General features: G+C 47.0%; 1 protein-coding gene across 1 annotated transcript in view; it reads left to right on the top strand.

Moving 5' to 3' along the window:
• LOC124605730 overlaps positions 1-22050 on the top strand; it is a 553029-nt gene that overhangs the window by 381032 nt on the left and 149947 nt on the right. Inside the window, exon 3 of the mRNA XM_047137609.1 lies at positions 6306-6521. Coding sequence (XP_046993565.1) covers positions 6306-6521 — 216 coding nt within the window. The remainder of the gene's footprint in view (positions 1-6305; positions 6522-22050) is intronic.

Raw genomic sequence — 22050 nt, 5'->3', positions numbered from 1 at the left:
CTCTTTGCTTCAGATGTCTGCACCACACTGAGCTTTGTGGCTGCGTCCATTCCCTATTAAAGTATAGTCTCAGATGGTGCTCTGGTAGTTACGCCACTACGCTGTCTGTTGGCGCATGACGTTTAAACCTTTATCAGTAAATCTACTATCCTCGAGGTGGCATATTCCATCATAGGATCAAAATTGACTTCTTTCCAGGTGTTCTAACTTTTTTTCGGCAGTATGTTTTTCCCCTTTCTCTCTTTCCTCCATTACCTGGCCGTTGTAGTCTGTGGGCGGCGTCAGTATTCTTAATTTTGGATCAGCATCGCCCATGTCTTTGCGGCCTTATTCAGATTGTTGGCACCATTTCACTATGGCTGGACGCGACGGTGGATTTGGTCCATACACCACCAGAATTTCACGGTGAATCTTCATATAGTTCAGACGTTTTGTCCACAAACACCGTTGGCATCGTTATGTCCCGCATACTTAAACATTTTGTAATATGTTTCATTTCAGCCGTCTGTGAGGCACCTGCAACAAATGTCGGAGTAGACAATCCCTCCAGGAAACCCAACACATGCACTCTATTAATGCTGTCTGAAGTCTCTATGTAGCTTACTAATTTGTGTGCCGTTCGCTCGCGTTTAATTTCGCGTAATTCCCGCGGGTTTGGAATCCCTCTGGCCGCAAGAGCGCTACTGTCTCCGGTAGAGGGCAGGTCGGAGGACAGGTGGTTAACGGCTGCGGCGACATGGAGAAGTGGAGTGTGTGACGTGGGCGGCAAGGAGCGCAAGCGAGGTGGCGTCTGCCGTGGCTCGTTGGAAAGAGTGGTGCCTTTGCTCACTGCGGATTTGGTGAGGCCGAGCGTTGGTCGCAGCCGTGAACATTGCTCTTTGAAGGCTACTTCGGCAGGACGCATAGTATTCGGCGTGTCCTCTGCTACTGAAGCTGCAAGCAGTTTGTGTCCATCGTGGCGCTGGGTTGGAGTCCGGTCTGAACTTCGCAATACTGGACGCGGTGGCGTGTGCTGGATGATGCCCGTATGTTTCCGACTGCGAGTAACCTTCGTTACATCCTTCTCTCGGCTCTCTAAGCAAGCGTGTGTGAATGGGCGCTGGATTTTACGAGAAATCACGGTGAGCATCCGATTAGTGCGCACGTCACTTGGTGTCGCGTTGTGGCTATTTGGACTCCTTATCCAAAACGGCCTTGCTGTGCTGGTACTGCGAACGGCTGAAAGCAAGGGGAAACTACGGCCGTAATTTTTCCCGAGGGTATGCAGCTTTACTGTATGATTAAATGATGATGGTGTCCTCTTGGGTAAAATATTCCGGAGGTAAAATAGTCCCCCATTCGGATCTCCATGCGGGGACTACCCAAGAGGATATCGTTATCAGGAGAAAGAAAACAGGCGTTCTACGTATCGGAGCATGGAATGTCAGATCCCTTAATCGGGCAGGTAGGTTAGAAAATTTAAAAAGGGAAATGGATAGTTTAAAGTTAGATATAGTGGGAATTAGTGAAGTTCGGTGGCAGGAGGAACAAGACTTCTGGTCAGGTGACTACAGGGTTATAAACACAAAATCAAATAGGGGTAATGCAGGAGTAGGTTCAATAATGAATAGGAAAATAGGAATGCGGGTAAGCTACTACAAACAGCATAGTGAACGCATTATTGTGGCCAAGATAGATACGAAGCCCACACCTACTACAGTAGTACAAGTTTATATGCCAACTAGCTCTGCAGATGACGAAGAAATTGAAGAAATATATGATGAAATAAAAGAAATTATTCAGATAGTGAAGGGAGACGAAAATTTAATAGTGATGGGTGACTGAAATTCGAGTGTAGGAAAAGGGAGAGAAGGAAACATAGTAGGTGAATATGGATTGGGGCTAAGAAATGAAAGAGGAAGCCGCCTGGTAGAATTTTGCACAGAGCACAACTTAATCATAGCTAACACTTGGTTTAAGAATCATGATAGAAGGTTGTATACATGGAAGAGCCCTGGAGATACTAAAAGGTATCAGATAGATTATATAATGGTAAGACAGAGATTTAGGAACCAGGTTTTAAATTGTAAGACATTTCCAGGCGCAGATGTGGACTCTGACCACAATCTATTGGTTATGACCTGTAGATTAAAACTGAAGAAACAGCAAAAAGGTGGGAATTTAAGAAGATGGGATCTGGATAAACTGAAAGAACCAGAGGTTGTACAGAGTTTCAGGGAGAGCATAAGGGAACAATTGACAGGAACGGGGGAAAGAAATACAGTAGAAGAAGAATGGGTAGCTTTGAGGGATGAAGTAGTGAAGGCAGCAGAGGATCAAGTAGGTAAAAAGACGAGGGCTAGTAGAAATCCTTGGGTAACAGAAGAAATATTGAATTTAATTGATGAAAGGAGAAAATATAAAAATGCAGTAAATGAAGCAGGCAAAAAGGAATACAAAGGTCTCAAAAATGAGATCGACAGGAAGTGCAAAATGGCTAAGCAGGGATGGCTAGAGGACAAATATAAGGATGTAGAGGCTTATCTCACTAGGGGTAAGATAGATACTGCCTACAGGAAAGTTAAAGAGACCTTTGGAGATAAGAGACCCACTTGTATGAACATCAAGAGCTCAGATGGAAACCCAGTTCTAAGCAAAGAAGGGAAAGCAGAAAGGTGGAAGGAGTATATAGAGGGTCTATACAAGGGTGATGTACTTCAGGAGAATATTATGGAAATGGAAGAGGATGTAGATGAAGATGAAATGGGAGATACGATACTGCGTGAAGAGTTTGACAGAGCACTGAAAGACCTGAGTCGAAACAAGGCCCCCAGAGTAGACAACATTCCATTGGAACTACTGACGGCCTTGGGAGAGCCAGTCCTGACAAAACTCTACCATCTGGTGAGCAAGATGTATGAAACAGGCGAAATACCCTCAGACTTCAAGAAGAATATAACAATTCCCATCCCAAAGAAAGATGGTGTTGACAGATGTGAAAATTACCGAACAATCAGTTTAATAAGCCACAGCTGCAAAATACTAACACGAATTCTTTACAGACGAATGGAAAAACTAGTAGAAGCTGACATCGGGGATGATCAGTTTGGATTCCGTAGAAATGTTGAAACACATGAGGCAATACTGACCTTACGACTTATCTTAGAAGAAAGATTAAGGAAAGGCAAACCTACGTTTCTAGCATTTGTAGACTTAGAGAAAGCTTTTGACAATGTTGACTGGAATACTCTCTTTCAAATTCTAAAGGTGGCGGGGGTAAAATACAGGGAGCGAAAGGCTATTTATAATTTGTACAGAAACCAGATGGCAGTTATAAGAGTCGAGGGACATGAAAGGGAATCAGTGGTTGGGAAGGGAGTAAGACAGGGTTGTAGCCTATCCCCGATGTTATTCAATCTGTATATTGAGCAGGAAACAAAAGAAAAATTCGTAGGTATTAAAATCCATGGAGAAGAAATAAAAACTTTGAGGTTCGCCGATGACATTGTAATTCTATCAGAGACGGCAAAGGACTTGGAACAGCAGTTGAATGGAATGGACAGTGTCTTGAAAGGATGATATAAGATGAACATCAACAAAAGCAAAACGAGGATAATGGAATGTAGTCGAATGAAGTCGGGTGATGTTGAGGGTATTAGATTAGGAAATGAGACACTTAAAGTAGTAAAGGAGTTTTGCTATTTGGGGAGCAAAATAACTGATGATGGTCGAAGTAGAGAGGATATAAAATGTAGACTGGCAATGGCAAGGAAAGCGTTTCTGAAGAAGAGAAATTTGCTAACATAGAGTATAGATTTAAGTGTCAGGAAGTCGTTTCTGAAAGTATTTGTATGGAGTGTAGCCATGTATGGAAGTGAAACATGGACGGTAAATAGTTTGGACAAGAAGAGAATAGAAGCTTTCGAAATGTGGTGCTACAGAAGAATGCTGAAGATTAGATGGGTAGACCACGTAACTAATGAGGAAGTATTGAATAGGATTGGGGAGAAGAGAAGTTTGTGGCACAACTTGATCAGAAGAAGGGATCGGTTGGTAGGACATGTTCTGAGGCATCATGGGATCACCAATTTAGTATTGGAGGGCAGCGTGGAGGGTAAAAATCGTAGGGGGAGACCAAGAGATGAATACACTAAGCAGATTCAGAAGGATGTAGGTTGCAGTAGGTACTGGGAGATGAAGAATCTTGCTCAGGATAGAATAGCATGGAGAGCTGCATCAAACCAGTCTCAGGACTGAAGACCACAACAACAACAACATCCTGCTTGCCAGTTGTTAGGTATATGAATGTCTTACTTACTAAGATATTGCCTGGTACTACTTGAGTTCAGTTGTCAGTGTGTGTGTGTGTGTGTGTGTGTGTGTGCGCGTGTGGCTGTCACTATTCCACACTGATTTTAGAATCTAAGGGAATATAATGCAGATTTAATTCTTCTGATTTACGAATTATACTTCATAGTCAGAGAAAATTGTTGAATCTAGCTACCTTATTTCTGAGTCATGTCTACAGTTACCTGTTGCCTAGCTCGAACTGTTTACTAAATTGTTTGCATCTACAAAAAAGAATTAAAGAAGAATTTCTGAATTTGTAGTATGTTTAATTTCTACTAAATCATTAACGAGTTGTGTCCGTATTACAGGATAGGTGATAATATCTCTTGTTAACTGTCATCTAGTTACAGATCACTGTGTCCCATCACTGAAAGTTGTAATAAAGGTTTCTAGTACTGTGGTAGCGACAAGTGGCGTCCTATTTTGGTAGAGGAGGAGCAATTGCTGCTACTAGCGTTGCCTCTGCCACCGTCTCTATCATCATAAATTTGAACCACATTTGCCAGTCATTCTGGGTACTTCGAAGGCAAGGCGTTTTGATAATTACTTACAGTAGCTGATGATTGAGATTTGTGACATAATCGTTTCATCATATGTTTTGCTGTTTGTAACGTAAATGTATTTTTTTTTACTTCATTTAATATTCTTTACCGAAAGGAACTGATTTTATACTGTTGTAGTTTTGAGGTTATTGCTATCACTTGCGTTATTGAAATTTAGTCTTTTCCGTTAATGTTATTCTTGGAGTTTTGCTTTTAAAAATAAATTCATTAGTGTTTTTAGAAACGTTAATAAATGGATTATGGCTCAAGACCTTTCCACCGGGGATCGAACAGCACAGTAACCCTGGGTACGGTGTGGGGCGGCGGTGGGGTGCGTGGACTGCTGTGGCCTGTTGTGGGGTTGTGGACCACTGAGGGCTATGGCGAGACGAAGCGTCACCGTCGTTTCTACATCCACAGTTTAATACACAATACACAATGGCAGGCAGGTCGATCGGTCATAGATGCTACTCGTCTAAAGCCAGGTCAGGAGTCTAGTACATAGTGAACCTTAAATGCTCCGGTTCAAGCTCTTAATTGAAAAATTAATCTAAAATGATATTTTCATGAGTTAACTGTCACAAACTTTACCCTGGTGAGCCCTGCGCAACAGGTTCAGCCTATGTGTATATAGATCATAAATTGACTCAACAGTAAGTTTAAACACAAAAAGTAGTAATTGGTTAGTTATCCTCTTTCTACAACACAAGTGCACACGCGGATTAATACTGTTCTTCATTTACATGAACTGGATACATTTACTTTACCTGAATAGAGTCCATGCTTTGTGGTACAAACTCATCAGTAATATTCCTCTTGCAGACTGATGTAGTGTCAATATCGGCAATCTTGCTATTACAAACTTCAGTTTCTCACTGCTAGTGAAGTACAATTCTGGTTGAGATAAACTAGTCCCGTTATAGTCATTAATCTGGCCGCTATGTACTGCCGTAGCCTGTTACGAACTAAACCCACTCTGCGAGTAGACTGACAGACGTCAAATTGGATGATTGAGTGAGGCCCTCCGTTCAGCGGCGGCGGCCAACTCCATGCTGTCGAGAGGGCGTTGCCAGCGTGTTGCTTGTGGGTCTCTCTCTGGCCTCTCTCGTGATAAAAGCACTTGATCCAGCGCCTACTAATCGATCTTCGCTCTTCATCTTTGCTGACCGGAGTGCTTGCGACAGCTTACGCCAGCACAGAACCTAAGGCTCTGTTTCTCGCAATGAAACCAAATGGACGACGGCTAAGGTTGTAGCACGTGAGAACGACATCACACTATCGTGAAAACATAGTTCAGCTTTTCCAGATACCAGTTCAATCTTGGTAGGCGACATATGCCTAAATTGTACCACTTCTAATATTGTATTTATTATAGCCTAAAGAGTGCGTTACGATGTTATTTAAACAATGCCATCCTCGCTGTTGCGCCCGCAGGAGGCGCGCTGGACATCCTGCGGCTGCTGAACGTGTCGGGCGGCACGCCTGGGGTGCGCGTGGTGGCGGGCCTCGCCCCCGGCCTGGAGGCGTACCGGCTGCGGCCCGCCTACGGCCGCGTGCGGCTGCCCGCCCCGCAGGCCGTCACCGCCGCCCTCACCGCCCCCACCGGCTTCACGCTCGTCTTCGTCTACCGCCAGCAGCGCAAGTCCCTCGGTAAGAGCCCCCTCTCCTCCTGCACGGCTACGTTGAGGCTAACGTAGTGACCGTGGGAATCAAGTGTTGGTGCGGCCGCGCTCCTCGGTCGCATTTCATAATAACGCTAGCTGTTACCCACTGCTTCGCTTGCATACCGGTAGTTATGTTACACTGAAGAGCCAAACTGGTACGCCTGCCTAATATCGTGTAAGGTCCCCGCGAGCACGCAGGAGTGCCACTACACGACACTGCATGGACTCGACTAATATCTGAAGTAGTCCCGGAGGGAACTGTCACCATGAATCGTGCAGGGCTATTCCTAACTCCGTAATAGTACGAGTGGGTGGAGATCCGTTCTGAACAGCACTTTGCAAGGAATGCCAGATATCCTCTATAATCTTCATGTCTGGGGAGTTCGGTGGCCAGCGGAAGTGTTTAAACTCAGAGGAGCGTTCCTGGAGCCACTCTGTAGCAATTCTGGACATGTGTGGTGTCGCATCGCTGTCCTGGAATTGCTCAAGTCCGTCGGAACGCACGGTGGACATCAGTGGATGCAGGTGATCATCTGGATGCTTACGTACGTTTCACCTTCACAGTCGTATCTAGAGGTATCAGGCGTCCCATATCACTCCAACGTCACGCACCCCACACCATTACAGAACCTCCACCAGCTTGAACAGTCCCCTGCTGTGCTGACATGCAGGGTCCATGGATTCATGACTTTGTCTCCATACCTGTACACGTCCATCCACTATATAAAATTAGAAACGAGAGTCGTCCGACCAGGCAACATGTTTAGAGTCATCAACAGTCCATTGTCGGTGTTCACGAGCTCCGGCGAGGCGTAAAGCTTTGTCTTGTGTAGTCATGAAAGGTACACGAGTGGGCCTTCGGCTCCGAAAGCCCTTATCGATGATGTTTCGTTGACTGGTTCGCAAGCTCACAATTGTGATGGCCCAGCATTTAAATCTCCAGCAGTTTGTGGAAGGGGTGCACTTCAGTCACTGCCCTGCGAGTCCGGAGGTTATAACAGGCCCAAGGTATTCCTGCCTGTCGCAAGGGGCGAGTGAAAGGAGACGCACACGTTTCGGCCTTCATGTGATGGTCCCCTGTCGGGTTCGACCTACATCTTCCTAAATTTACCCAAAGAGCGAGCCAGTTGCGGAAGGGCGTCTTGCATGGTGCATCGTGCCCATCGTGCATTGAGATCTTTAGCCCACATTCTTGTCGTCGTGTTGCACTCCCACTCTTTCTCCATCTCTTCGGTGAGGACACCTTCCTAGGTGCGTTTTCCACCACGCAATAAGCAGTGCCGCTTTCTGCGCCGACGTTGACCATTTGCTTCGTAGCACCTCATATACAGCACGGTAGCCAGTCCTTTGCGGTGGGGACACCATGTACCCTGTTGGTTGTAGCAGAGGGATCACTCTGCTGATGCCTGCACTTTTAACTCCCCACATATGCCATGAAGTAGACGCCCATCTCCCTGGGGCATCAGCACTCCCGGCAATGGCCATCCTGCCACGTGGCCCTTCCTGAGGCTGGGTGCACCTGTGGTGAGTGCACCTGGTCGGAGTGGGTGGCATCAGGGTGGCTGACACGCCATGAAGCGTAGTACGTCATCTCTTGCTGGTGATCCGCCACCAGCAGTCTCTTAGTGGGCAAAGTCTAACTTCAGTGCTAAGAAATATGACCCCAAATCGTTCCCCTCCCTGGCTACACCATGGGAGGAACGACAGGCTAAGGATGGCAGCGAAGCTTATTTGCCCCGGTACCTTGTGTGTACGAGAGTTGACTGGGAACCTTTCATGTTCCTGCAGCCTCAGTTTTTGCGGAGCATTTGGAGAACCAGTTTGGTTGTGGGCCATTCTTGATAAAAACATCATCCTCTGCCCAGTCACGGGAATTACTCACTTGTGACAAGTTGGGGGATGTTTCTGTTACCATCACGCACCACAAGAGCTTAAATACAGCCCAGCGGATTATATTCCACAGGGACCTTCTTTTGTAGTCTGACGACGAGCTGCGTTCCAATTTAGAGCAACGAGGTGTTCATTTCGTCCGGCGCATCAATCAGGGTCCGAGGGGTAATCAGGTTCCCATGGGTGTCTTGATCTTGGCCTTCGAGGGTGACAAATTGCCTGAGAAGGTCAAGCTGATGGTCTGTTGCTGTGACATCAAGCCATACATCCCTGCCCTGATGCGGTGCTTTAAGTGCTCGAAGTTTGGCCATATGTCTTCCCACTGTACTTCCAGTGTCACATGTCGAGATAGTGGATATCAATCACATCCCAATATTCCACGTGTCCTGCCTCCTGTCTGTGTTAACTGCACAGAGAATCATTCACCTTGCTTACCAGACTGGAGGATTTTACAGAGAGAGAGGAAAATCGTGGAATATAAAACCCTGGACCGACTGACCTACACTGACGCTAAGAGGAAATCTGAGCACCTACATTCTTTGACTGTGACCACCTCTAATGTTGCCACAACGAGAACACTTCCCGTATTCCTGTCGCCTCTCAGAACCAGAATGCTACACCTGCGCCCTTGACGGTGGGGGCCACTTCCCTCCCTGCTTCTCCCACACAATCTACCTTGGGAGCAACACCTCCAACCATCAGGGTATGTCCCCACTTCTCAGCCAGAGAAGCATAACTCTTCTTCGGCTTCTCTCACTAGGAAGGGGTCCCTTGGGTCACTCCCTTCCCAGGTTTATGTTAGTGGGAAAGATGACACCTGCGAGTGGCTGAAGTGCCCAAAAGCTGGTCACAGGGCTTCACACTCATCCTCAGTCCTGGAGACTGAAGCAGTGAAGTCCTTCCAGCCAGGGAAACCCAAGGAGCAGTGAAAGAAATCCAAAAACAAGGTCCCCAAGACCAAGGGAATTGCGGTGGCACCCACACCACCGCTAACAACAAGCTCTGTGTCTGTGTCTGCAGATGAGGTGGAGATTCTAGCGTCTGCTGAGGACGTAGATCTTGCCGGACCCTCACACACAATGGATATAGACTGCTCAGGCAAAAAGTCAGTGGCAGCAGGTGACCCTTAGGCGTAAACTGCCTCTTTGAACGTTCCATGCCTTCCCAGTCTCACGATGACGTCATCCTCCAGTGGAATTGCAACAGCTTTTTCCGCTGCCTTGCTGAGCTACGGCAACTGTTAAGGTTTACACCTGCTTTCTGCATTGCTCTCGAGGAAACATAGTTCCCGGCAATGAGGACCTCTGCCCTCCACTGTTATAAGGGATACTACAGGAATCATAGCGACTATGATAGTGTCAGGTGGAGTTTGCGTTCATGTCCGAAACTCGGTCTATAGTGAAACTGTGCCCCTTCAAATCCCCTCTTGAAGCTGTGGCTGTCAGAATAAGGATGACACAAGAATTAACTGTCTGCAATGTATATCTTCCTCCCGATAGTGCTGTATTCCTGAAGGTATTAACTGCAATGAGTGACCAACTCCCTAAACATTTCTTACTTTCGGGAGATTTTAGCGCCCATAACCCCTTGTGGGGTGGCACCGTTCTTACTGGCTGAAGCAGAGATGTCGAAACTTCACTGTCTCAGTTCGGCGTCTGCCTCTTTAATACTGGGGCTGTCACACATTTCAGTGCGGTACATGGTAGTTACTTGTCCACTGATTTAGCACTTCGCAGCCCAGGACTTCTCCCATCTATCAGCAGGAGAGCACATGACGACCTGTGTGGTAGTGACAACTTCCCCATCTGTCACTACCCGCCCGTCAAGCCCATAGACGCCTGTCCAGATAGGCTTTAAACTAGGTGGGCTGGGAGACTTTCACCTCTGCTGTCTCCATCGAATCTCCCCCACACCGTAACATCAATGTGATTGTTGAGCAGATGATTACCACAGACGTTCCTGCGGCAGAAAACGCGATCCCTCGCTCTTTAGGGTGCCCCCGGCGAAAAGCAGTTCCTTGGTGGACGCCGGAAGTCGCTGAAGCAATTAAGGAGCGTCAGCGAGCTCTACAGCTGCATAAGCGGCAGCCTTCCCTGGAGCACCTCATAGCCTTTAAATGGTTCCGCGCCCGCATTCGCCAACTTACAAGACGACGGAAGCAGGAGGCTTGGGACAATGTCTCGACCATTCGCTGCCATTCGTCACCTTCAGAAGTCTGGCCAAAGATCAAACGTGTTTTCGGGTACCAGACACCATCAGGTCTTCCTGGTGTTAACATAAATATGCTGAAACATATGGTGTGTCAGCAGTTGGGTTGGGTCTTGGAATCACGTGGCCTACTGGCTCCATGTCAGGCCGGCTTCCGCCAGGGTCGCTCTACCACTGATAATCACGTGCCCCTTGAGTCTGCCATCCAAACAGCCTTTTCCAGATGCAAACACCTGGTTTCCGACTTTTTGATTTATGAAAAGCGTGTGACACCACCTGGCAACATCATATCCTTGCCACATTATACGAGTAGTGTCTCCGAGGCATGCTCCCGATTTTTATCCAAAATTTCCTGTCGCTTCGTACTTTCTGTGTCGAAGTTCGTGCCTTCCGTAGTTCCCTCCAGATCCAGGAGAATGGAGTCCTGCAGGGCTATGTATTCAGTTTCTCTCTATTTTTAGTAGCCATTAATGGTGTAGCAGCCGCTGTAGGGCCGTCCATCTCCCGTTCTCCGTATGCAGACGATTTCTGCATTTTGTAATGCTCCACCAGTACTGGTGTTGCTGAGCGGCGCCTACAGGGAGCCATCCACAAGGCAGTCATGGGCTCTAGCCCACGGTTTCCAGTTTTCGGCTGCAAAAATGGGTGTTACGCTCTTCTTTCGGCGTCGTACGGTTCGTTCAGAACCAGAACTTCATCTTAATGACCATCCAATCACTGTAGTGGAGAAATATCGATTCTTTGGACTGGTTTCGACGCCCGATTGACTTGGCTTCCTCACCTTCGTCAGCTTACGAGAAAGTGATGGCAGAACCTCAATACCCACTGCTGCCTGAGCAACACCAACTGGGGTCAGGTCGCTCTACGCTGCTGCAGCTCTACAGAGCCCTCGTTCAATCCTGCATTTACTGTGGGAGTCTGGTTTACGGTTCGGCGGCACCCTCAGCGTTGCGTTTACTTGACACAGTGCACCACTGTGGCGTTTGACTAACGACAGGAGCTTTAAGGAAGAGTCCGGTGACCAGTGTCCTTGTGGAGTCTGGAGTCCCTCCATTGCAGGTTAGGCGTGCACAACTGCTGGCCAGTTCCGTTGCACACATTTGTAGATCTCTTGCGCACTCCAGTCAGTGTCTCCTTTTCCCAACCATTGCAGCTTATCTCCCGCATCGTCGGCCCAGATCAGGGCTTCCAATTGCAGTTCGTGTCCAATCCCTTCTTTTCGAACTGGAGTCCTTGCCTTTACCACCTAGACTTGAGGTCCATTCACGTACACCTCCATGGTGTACACGTAGGCCGCGTCTTCGCCTGGACCTTTGACTGGCCCTAAAGACTCAGTTAACCCTGCGGCTCTCCGCTGCCACTTCCTCTCGATTCTTGACATGTACCGAGGCCACGAAGTGGTTTACACCAATGGCTCGATGGGTGATAAACAAGTCGGCTTTGTGAATGTCCATGGAGGACATATGGAACAGCATTCCTTCCTACGGCTGCAGTGTTTTCACTGCCGAACTGGTGGCTATATCTCGTGCTCTTCAGCACACCTGTACTTGCCATGGGGAGTCGTTTCTTCTCTGTCCTGAATCCTTGAGCAGCCTACAAACTATCGACCGGTGCTACCATCGTTATCCTTTCGTAGCGACCATCCAAGGGTCCATCTGTGCCCTGGAATGGCCCAGTCGTTAATTGGTGTTCGTCTGGACCTGGACCTCAGGTCACCTTAGAATCCCAGGCAACAAACTTGCCAACAGTCTGGCCGAACAGGCTATACGGAAACTGCTTATGGAGATCAGCTTTTCTGCAACTGACCTGTGTTCAGTACAACGCTGGAAGGTTTTGCGGCTTTGGGAGACGAAATGGCATAACCTAAGCATGCACAACAAACCGCCAAAAAGAAAAAAACAGGTGCAGGTGCAGGGTTTGTACCCTTATCGCCAGCTTGGTAGCATTGAACCTTAAGCCCCTGCGCTACGCTCCCTCAGTTAAAACATAATTAACGTTATGGATGTAATTAGTATGCATAAAATTTCATCATGGATATTCTCAGAAACTAGGGGCCGACTCATGAGAAGCCACTAGCAAAGTACTTAAGGCAAGTCCCTCTAGAACATAACAAATACTCCCTGCAGGGGCTTGTCACTCTTTGGTGGGTTCGTGCTTGGGTACCATGGGACCTCAGCCTTCGGAGCACTTTTTTTCCCTTCCATGCTGCATGTCTATCCTCTTGATATTCCTTTTACCCTCCCTTGGGGAAGATGTCTGGGGTATTATTGGGAATGTTCTGCATTCTGTTGCTGACCTATGAACAGTCTCAACTCCCTTTTTGGCTCCTTTTGCCTTTCTTTGTTTCCCTTTTCCTCTCGTTCCTCCACTTCGGCGTTTGAGGATCCTCATCCTCCTCCTTCCTCCTTGTGCACTCCTTAAGGCCGGCCCATGCGTAAAAGGTGAATGGGTAACGCGTAATTCCCAGCCCCATGTCGACAGGTAGGGTTTAGGGTTCGCACATACCCCCTCCCCCTGTTGTATGCTAGTTCCAGAGGGGGGGGGGGGGTAATTGCCTGAGCTGTAACCTTCCCAGATTGCCCATTGGTCCCTGTGTCAGGTTTTCGGGAGGTGTGACCTGAGGTGCGAACAATCACCTAAAACGGGTGTACCCCCTTGTGTAGGGGGCCCCCACTTGGAAAGAACGCGGTATCAGAGATGCTGGCAATCATGGGGGATTTCTTCACGATGCGCCACTCATCATCTTCAGCGACGTCGACGAAATGTAAACGTAATGAGGCTACTGATTCGAAGACTCTTCCCGCTGTGCTGCGGTTCCTTGTGGTATCACTCTTGAGAGTTGCTTTCCATTAGAACATTCTAAACGTGGTACTAGCATTAATAGGCAGCCCAGGTGGCTAACTAGTGGGATATCATGTAGAACAAAGCTGGAATTATATCAAAATGTTAGAAGTAGTCACAATCCAGCTACAGTAGCCCATTACAAACAGTATTGTAAGGTGCTTAAATGTTATTAGGAAGGCAAAGAGTATGTGGTATGCAAATATAATACCTAATTCACAAGATAAAATTAAAACCATATGGACAGTTGTGAAGGAAGTGTCTGGTCAGCAGCGCATTAAAAATATTTCTGTCACTGATAAGTCAGATATGTGTACAGTATTTAACAATTATTTTCTGAGCATTGCTGGTGAATTAAATAAACATTTAGTTTCTACAGGAAATCATAAAATTTTCTTGGCAAATGCCTTTCCGAGATTGATGTCTGAAATAATCCTCTGTGATACAGACAAGAAGGAGATTGAGTCAATAATTAAATCACTGAAGAGTAATGACTCATGGTTATGATGGAGTGTCTAGCAGAATATTGAAGTACTGTACTGCACATGTTAGCCCTTTATTTAGCCATATTTGTAATTTTTCCTTTAGGAATGGTCAGTTTCCTGAGCGATTAAAGTACTCAGTAGGATAATGTAGATATACTTAGACCTATTTCTGTGCCATCAGTGTTTGCAAAAGTTATTGAAAACGCTATGAATGTAAGGATAATTGATCATTTTATATCACACGATTTGCTATCAAATGTACAGTTCGGCTTTAGAAGTCCGTTTAACAACTGAAAATGCTATATTCTCTTTTCTCCGTGAGGTACTGGATGGATTAAACAAAAGGTTTCGAACGCTTAGAATATTTTTTTATTTAACTAAGGCATTTGATTGTGTTAATCACAAAATATTGCTCCAGAAGTGGGACCATTACAGAATACAGGGAGTAGCTCACAATTGGTTCACCTCTTACTTTAATAACAGGCAGCAAAAGGTCATTATTCGCAGTGTTGAGAATGGCTGTGATATGGGGTCTGAGTGGGGTACTGTCAAGTGGGGGGTGTCCCAGGGATCAGTGTTGGGGCTATTCCTGTTCCTTGTTTATATAAATGATACACCCTCTAGTATTACGGGTAACTCTACAATATTTCTGTTTGCTGATGACACTAGCTTGGTAATAAAGGATGTTGAGTGCAGCATTGGTTCAGTTTCAAATAGTGCAGTACATGAACTCAGTTCATGGCTTGTAGAAAATACAGTAACGCTAAATCACAGTAAGACTCAGTTTTTAGTTTCTAACACACAATTCAACAAAACCTGACACTTTAATTTCACAGAATGGGCATATGATTAGTGAAACTGAACAGTTCAAATTTTAGGTGTTCAGATAGATAGTAAGCTGTCGTGGAAAGCCCACGTTCAGGATCTTGTTCAAAGGCTTAATACTGCCATTTTTATCATTCGAACGATATCAGAAGTGAGTGATCGTTCGACACGAAAATTGGTCTACTTTTCTCGTTTTCATTCGCTATTGTCGTATGGTGGTATATTTTGGGGTAACTCTTCTCATTCTAAAAGGATATTTTTGGCTCAGAAACGGTCGGTTTGGGCAGTGAGTGGTGTTAGTTCACGAACCTCTTGTCGACCTCTGTTCACGAGTCTGAGTATTTTGACATTGGCCTCTCAATACGTATATTCCTTAAGTCGTTTCTTGTTACCATTATTAGTTTATTCCCAAGAATAAGCAGCTTTCACTGCGTTAATACTCCGCAGAAATCAAACCTGTATTTGGATCGGACTTCCTTAACTCTTGTGCAAAAAGGTGTGCAGTATTCTGCTGCATCCATGTACAATAAGCTGCCACTCGAATTCAAAAATCTTAGCAGTAATCCACGCTCTGTCAAATCGAAACTGAAAAGTTTCCGCATGGATCACTCCTTCTATTCTGTCGAGGAGTTCCTTGATAAATTAAGCTGATTTTTATTGTACTGCTGATAGTGTTTACTTAAACTTATGGACTGACTTTTTTAAGGTTCGCCGGCCGGGGTGGCCGAGCGGTTCTAGGCGCTACAGTCTGGAACCGCGCGACCGCTACGGCCGCAGGTTCGAATCCTGCCTCGGGCATGGATGTGTGTGATGTCCTTAGGTTAGTTAGGTTTAATTAGTTCTAAGTTCTAGGGGACTGATGACCTCAGAAGTTAAGTCCCATAGTGCTCAGAGCCATTTGAACAATTTTTTTAAGGTTCATGGACATTTATTTTTGTCTGTTATTACGTTTATGTTGTAATTTCATGTACTGACACGTCCCATGACCATGAAGATTTCCTCTTCCATTTCGTCCTACGGAACTTGACGAGTAAGTAAAAAATAAATAAATAACCTACTGAAGATGGTCAGGCGTTCGCTACGGTCAATCCGTCATCATTCAGAAAGGTGTTGATACAATTGCTGGCTCTGTGAAATCCTGCTCTCGTTTGTGGAATGGCACCTTGCTTTTGGAGACGGCTTCTGATGCTCAACCACAACTACTACTTGCTGCCTCGCTTCTCCACGGCTGCCCTGTCGAAGCACATAGAACTTTGACTTCTTCCCATAGTGTAATTTACACGAGGTTGCATGATGGGCTAACCGAGGCTGTCATTGCCATTCATCGTGTAATGAATAAGGTCAATTCCTCCTTGGTGCCCACCTGCACTCTTTTCCTCACCTTTGATAGGGTGGTACTGGTGTCCAAAGCAGGCTATGAAATCATCACAGTCCGGCCATACATTGCAGATCCATTCTTCTGTTACCAGTGTCATGGGTTCAGTCACACTAGAACGTCTTGTCAACACTCAGCCAAAAGAGTAACCTGTGACAGGGATGCACACAAGGGCGAATGTTCACCTCTTTCTCCCCGCTGTATCAATTGCAATGGCGGCCATGCCAACTCCTCCACGGATTTTTACATGTATCTAGATGAGCAAGCTGTTTAAGAGATTCGGATGAAGGAAAAAGTGCCTTACCCAATAGCTCGCAAGTTACTGGCTAGTTGCAAATCCTGTGTTCTCCCATATGGCACTAACAGTTCAATTCTTGTTATCCCTCGCTCCATGAACGACATGGCTACACAGACATGCGACCTCAAATTTGGCTCTGAGGTTGTTAAGTCACCCCGTGTCAAGGTAGCATCACCATCCCCCCGTCCCGCTGTGCAACAAACTGTCAAACTCTCGCCTGAAGGGGCGGAGCTACCCACTACACAACTGACAGGCAGGAAAGGCCAGAAGGAGTACTCCCATGAAGACTTCCTACGTCTCTCCAGCCAAACACCACTCAAGTCGTCCTCTACCCAGAAGGGCTCGAAAAAGTCCGCTAAAGACAAACGGTCTTCTCCTTCACCAACTCGAAGATCCTGCTCGACGGTGTCTTCACGTGGCTGCTTAGTCCGGCCAGCCTCTGTCTCGCCGGTGCGCACCACCAATCGTTTTGTAGCGTTGGACTCCACCGACTGCCCGCACGAGCACGCCGATGCTTGTGTGGGCCCCATGGAGAAGGATCCTCCTGCTTCTGTGCCCTGTATTAATGACCCTCCACTGGCTTTCCCTCGGCGGAAACTGAGCTGACGCTTCTACATTTCTTCCTACTCACGACTTCCTCAAATGGAACGTTCGCGGCCTTCAGTCCCACAAAGAGGATTTGCGGTTGTTTCTCTAATCACAGCATCCCCTTGTACATTGCCTTCAGGAAGCGAAATTGCGCTCTCAAGACCGCTTTGAACTTCCACATTACTTACCGATTCATTTTTACCTTCCACCTGAGGTCGGCATCCCATCTCATGGGGGCGTCATGCTGCTTATATGGGTGGGCCTTCATAATCAACCCACCTCTCTGACTGCCCATCTTCAAGCTGTTGCCGCTCGCCTCTTTCTTCCCCACCGGACTTTCTCCCTCTGTACCATTTATGTACCTACATCCTTCGATATCACCAGAGCAGACTTCCTTCAGATTATTGGGCAGCTACCTCCACTGATTTTGCTCCTCGGTGACTTTAATGCACATCATCCCTTTGGGGTTCTGCCAGGACCTGCCAGAGTGGTACCTTCCTGGCTGACATTCTTAACCAACTCAACTTCTTCTGCCGTAACACTGGTGCACCCACTTTCCTTTCTGACTCCGTGCACATATATTCCCATTTGGATCTATCCTTTTTCACTGCCCAGCTTGCTCATTGTCTTGAGTGGTCCGTTCTTTCTGACGCCTACTCGAGCGACCATTTCCCGTGTGCTCTCCTTATGCTGACTCCTATCCCATCCAAATGCATGCCCAAATGGCAGCTTACTCAGGCTGACTGGCAGCTTTACTTCTCCCTGGCGACCTTCGCAGAACAAGATTTGCTCAGTTGTGATGATCAGGTGGACAATCTCACAAACGTTATCCTTACTGCTTCAGAACGTTCCATTCCTCACACTTCCTCTTTACTACGTCGTGTCCTACCCCTGGGGGACTGAGGCGTGCCGCTACGCAATTCGCTCGCGGAGACGTGGTCTCTGCGGTTTTAACCGCCACCCTACAGTGGAAAACTGCATTAATTATAAACAGACGGGTGCAAAGTGTCGTAGAGTTCTTTAGGATAGTAAAAGAGCTAGCTGGATTTCGTTCACTAATTCTTTTAACAGTAGCCACACCTTTCTCTGTTGTCTAGGCGAACCTCCTACGGCTCTCTGGAACCCAGATCCATTCCCCCATTTACGGCCTCACAGTAGGTACCGCTGTCATCGTGGACCCTGTAGTTATCTCCAACACCTTGGGCCGCCATTTCGCGAAAGTTAACAGCTCTTCCCACTATCAGCCTGCCTTTATCCATTGGAAACGAGTGGAGGAGGCTTGCGAAATACCCTTCTCCTCTCCGGATCATGAGTACTACACTGCCTCCTTCACTGTGAGGGAGCTAGATCATGCTGTCAGTTCATCTCGGTCCTCTGCCCCAGGGCCAGACGCTATCAACATTCAGATGTTGCAGCACCTCTCTCTTGTGGGCAAGCACTTTCTGCTTAACACATACAACCACATCTGGGCTGAGGGAACATTCCCTGGACGCTGGCGTGAAGCCGCAGTCATACCCATACCTAAGCCCGGTAAGAACAAAAATATTCCTTCTAGCTACCACCCCATCTCTCTTACCAGCTGCGTTTGAAAGGAGATGGAACGTATAATTCATGCCCAGCTGGTGTGATGGCTCGAATCTCGCCATTTACTCACGAATGCACAGTGTGGATTTAGAGCTCGGCCTTCTGCAGTTGACTATGTCGTTACTTTGTCCATCCATGTCATGAATAGTTTTCTGCGGAAATCCCAGACTGTGGCAGAGTTTTTCGATTTGGTGAAGGCCTACGACACCTGCTGGAGAACTGATACCCTCCATACTCTTTACACGTGGGGCTTTCATGGGTTCTTGCCCTGCTTTCTTCAGGCATTTTTACAAGACCGAGTTTTTAAGGTGCGTGTGGGTTTTACTTTGTCGGACACCTTTATTCAGGAAAATGGTGTGCCTCAGTGTTCCGTCCTGAGCGTCATGCTCTTTACTATCGCCATTAACCTTATCATTGCCTGTCTGCCATCGGGCATCTCTCGCTCCCTTTTTGTTGGCGATTTTACCGTCTATTGCAGTTCTCCACGGACCTGTCTCACTGAGCGGCGTCTTCAGCGCCGTCTTGATCGTCTTTGCTCCTGGAGCATCGCCAATGGCTTTCGCTTTTTCACTGACAAAACCGTCTGTATAAATTTTTGGCGGTGCAAATGGTTTCTCCCACCATTTCTTCATCTTGAGCCTGTTTCCCTTACATTCATTGACATTACGAAATTCCTGAGGCTCATACTCGATAGGAAACACTCTTGATCCTCCCATGTCTCTTTTCTGGCAGCCCACTGTATGCGGTTCCTCAACGTCCCACATGTCCTCAGTGGTATTTCTTGGGGTACCGATCGAACCATCCTCCTCCTTTTGTACTGGTCGCTTGTCCGTTCGAAACTCGACTATGGATCTTTGTTTATGCATCTGCACGCCCATACCTTTTACGCCGTCTCAACACTATCCATAATCGTGGCATCCATTTGGCGACGGGTGCCTTTTACACCAGCCCGGTTGCTGAAGCTGCTGAGCTACCACTGTCCTACCACTGTGACTTTCTCCTCAGCAGGTATGCATGCCGTTTGTCTGCCTTGCGGGGCCATCCTTCCTGTGCCGCCTCCTTTGATGATCCTTCGATCGTCAGTATGGGGCTCGTCCCTCTTCCCTCTTCCCTGTTACCTCCTGGAGTCCGCTTTCGCCACTTGCTACGGCGGCTTAACTTCACGCTGCCTGCAACTTTCCCCGTGGGTGTAAACCCTTAGCCACCTTCGCTTCGTGAAGCGGCCCATGCTAACCTAGGCTTTCATTCTTTTCCTAAGGACACTACTCCAGCCTCGGTCTCTAACCTTCAGTTTCACGACCTTCGTCTGAAATTTATCGATAGTACCTTCGTATACACTGATGAGTCTCGGACTGACCATGGGGTTGGGTGTGCATTCGTCATTGGCACCCGTGTCTTTCGATATCAGCTTCTGGCCCACTCCTCAGTATTTACAGCCGAGCTCTTCGCCTTGTAACAGGTCGCGGAGTACATCCGGCGACACAGACTTCCCAGTTGTGTCCTCTGCTCAGACTCAATCAGCGCCCTCCAAAGTCTCTGCGCTGTTCACTGCTCATCCCTTAGTGCAGCGGGAACAGGAAAAACTGTCATTTGCTCACGCTTGGTGGAGCCAATGTCATGTTTCTCTGGGTCCCTGGTCACGTCGGTCTGCCAGGAAACGAGGCGCCTGACTTTGCTGCCAAGGCTGCAGTCCTCTTACCTCAGCCCGCGAGTACCTCCATATCCTCCGATGATCTCTGCGTTGCCGTCTGTCAGGTGGTGGTGTCCCTTCCCTTGACGGGAAGAAGCTTCGGCATATTAAGCCTCGCCCGGCGCCTTGGACGACCTCCTCTCGGCCCTCCCACTCAGAGATGATTTTAACTCGGCTGCACATTGGCCACTGCCCTTTTAGCCATCGTCATTTCCTCAGTAGCGCTGCCCCACCACTCTGTACGCATTGCGCCCAAATTTTAAATGTCCGCCACTACCTGCTGGAGTGCCCCCTTTTTTTTTTTTTAACTACCTTACGTTCCATCTTGGGTTTGCCATCTGATTCACCAGCTGTTTTTGCAAATGACGGGCGGGCTGTAGCCCGCGTTTTCCTTTTTATCCAATGAAGCAATATGGTGAAGGCTATTTAATTTTTAGTTTTGGATCTCCATTTTTGTATGGTGTTTTTTAGTCTTTTCCACATGCCTCGTTTAGATGTCTCCTTTCCATTGGGACTGACATACAGTCGTTTCCCTTGTCTCTGTGTTTATGTTCTACAGTTTTGACTTGTACGCGTGTGACCTCAGCTGTTTTTCGCGCCGTAAAACAAAACAAACAATAACGAATACTCTTCAAAATCCATGATTAACAGTATGATGGCCCCATTGGGAGACAATTTAGACGTAACCTACCGCATTGAATAATGAATATGTGCAACGGAGTAAAAGATTCATTCTGGACTGTGGCTAAGATATTTCCTCTCTGTAGCTTTTCTTCCACGAATAATAATTCGGCAAGGTAAAAAGTTATGGTGGAAAACTTACGTCAGAAAGATTTTCTGTCAAGTTTAGAAAGTACGAGAGGTACTGGCGTAATTAAAGCTTTTGAGGTCGGATTGTGATTCGTATCTGGGTAAAACAGTCAGCAAGAGTTATTTCAAATAAAAGACAAATTTCCGTAAATCTTTCATTAAGTTTCACACTGCTTTTCGTATTCTATTCGTGGCATTTCAGTTCAAAGCAAGGAGTAGGACACTCCAGATGGTGTCAGATGCCGTCATTGTATTTTGACTTTAGGATTAGTCTGAATAGGTCCCTGTAGTATACATATTTGGACCTCAATAGCGTAAAAAGAAATCCTTCTCCGACAAATCACGAAGGTATCCAACAAATGGCCTCCTGGGTAGAGGTCTCCTAGTCAAGGTGAAATATATAGGTTCTCATTCGACCTACAAAGAGCAAAACCAACTTTGATATGCAGGTTTTAGAATCTCATCTCTTTTCTCTTTCAATTTTCCTCCTTCAAATATGTGTGTGTGAGTTCCTAGGGGACCAAACTGCTGAGGTGATTGGTCCCTAGACTTACACACTACCTAAACTAATCAGTGCTATCACACACACACACACACACACACACACACACACACACACACACACACACACACACACACGACGGAGGACTCGGGCCTCCGACGGGAGGGGCCGCTCAGTCCATGACATGGCTCCTCAAACCGCACTGTCGCTAGCGCGGCTGTTACTATCTAATCGTAGGACTGTACAAAGCGGATTTCAGTGATCTCAACGTCAGCTTAAGCTTTCTAATGAGTGTGTGTGGTGCTGCTGCTGTTCCCAGTGTTATTGCGGTTTAGCGGACAGTAGGGGTTTGGATGACACAAAGAAACTTTAAACCACATGGGCCAATTCAGAAGTCAGACTTAGGTTTCGCTGACGTC

Source organism: Schistocerca americana, chromosome 3 (genome assembly GCF_021461395.2).
Source record: "Schistocerca americana isolate TAMUIC-IGC-003095 chromosome 3, iqSchAmer2.1, whole genome shotgun sequence".
Classification (NCBI taxonomy): Eukaryota; Metazoa; Arthropoda; class Insecta; order Orthoptera; family Acrididae; genus Schistocerca; species Schistocerca americana.
Note: the sequence above shows the minus strand (reverse complement) of the source record. Positions and strands in the feature narration are given on the sequence as shown.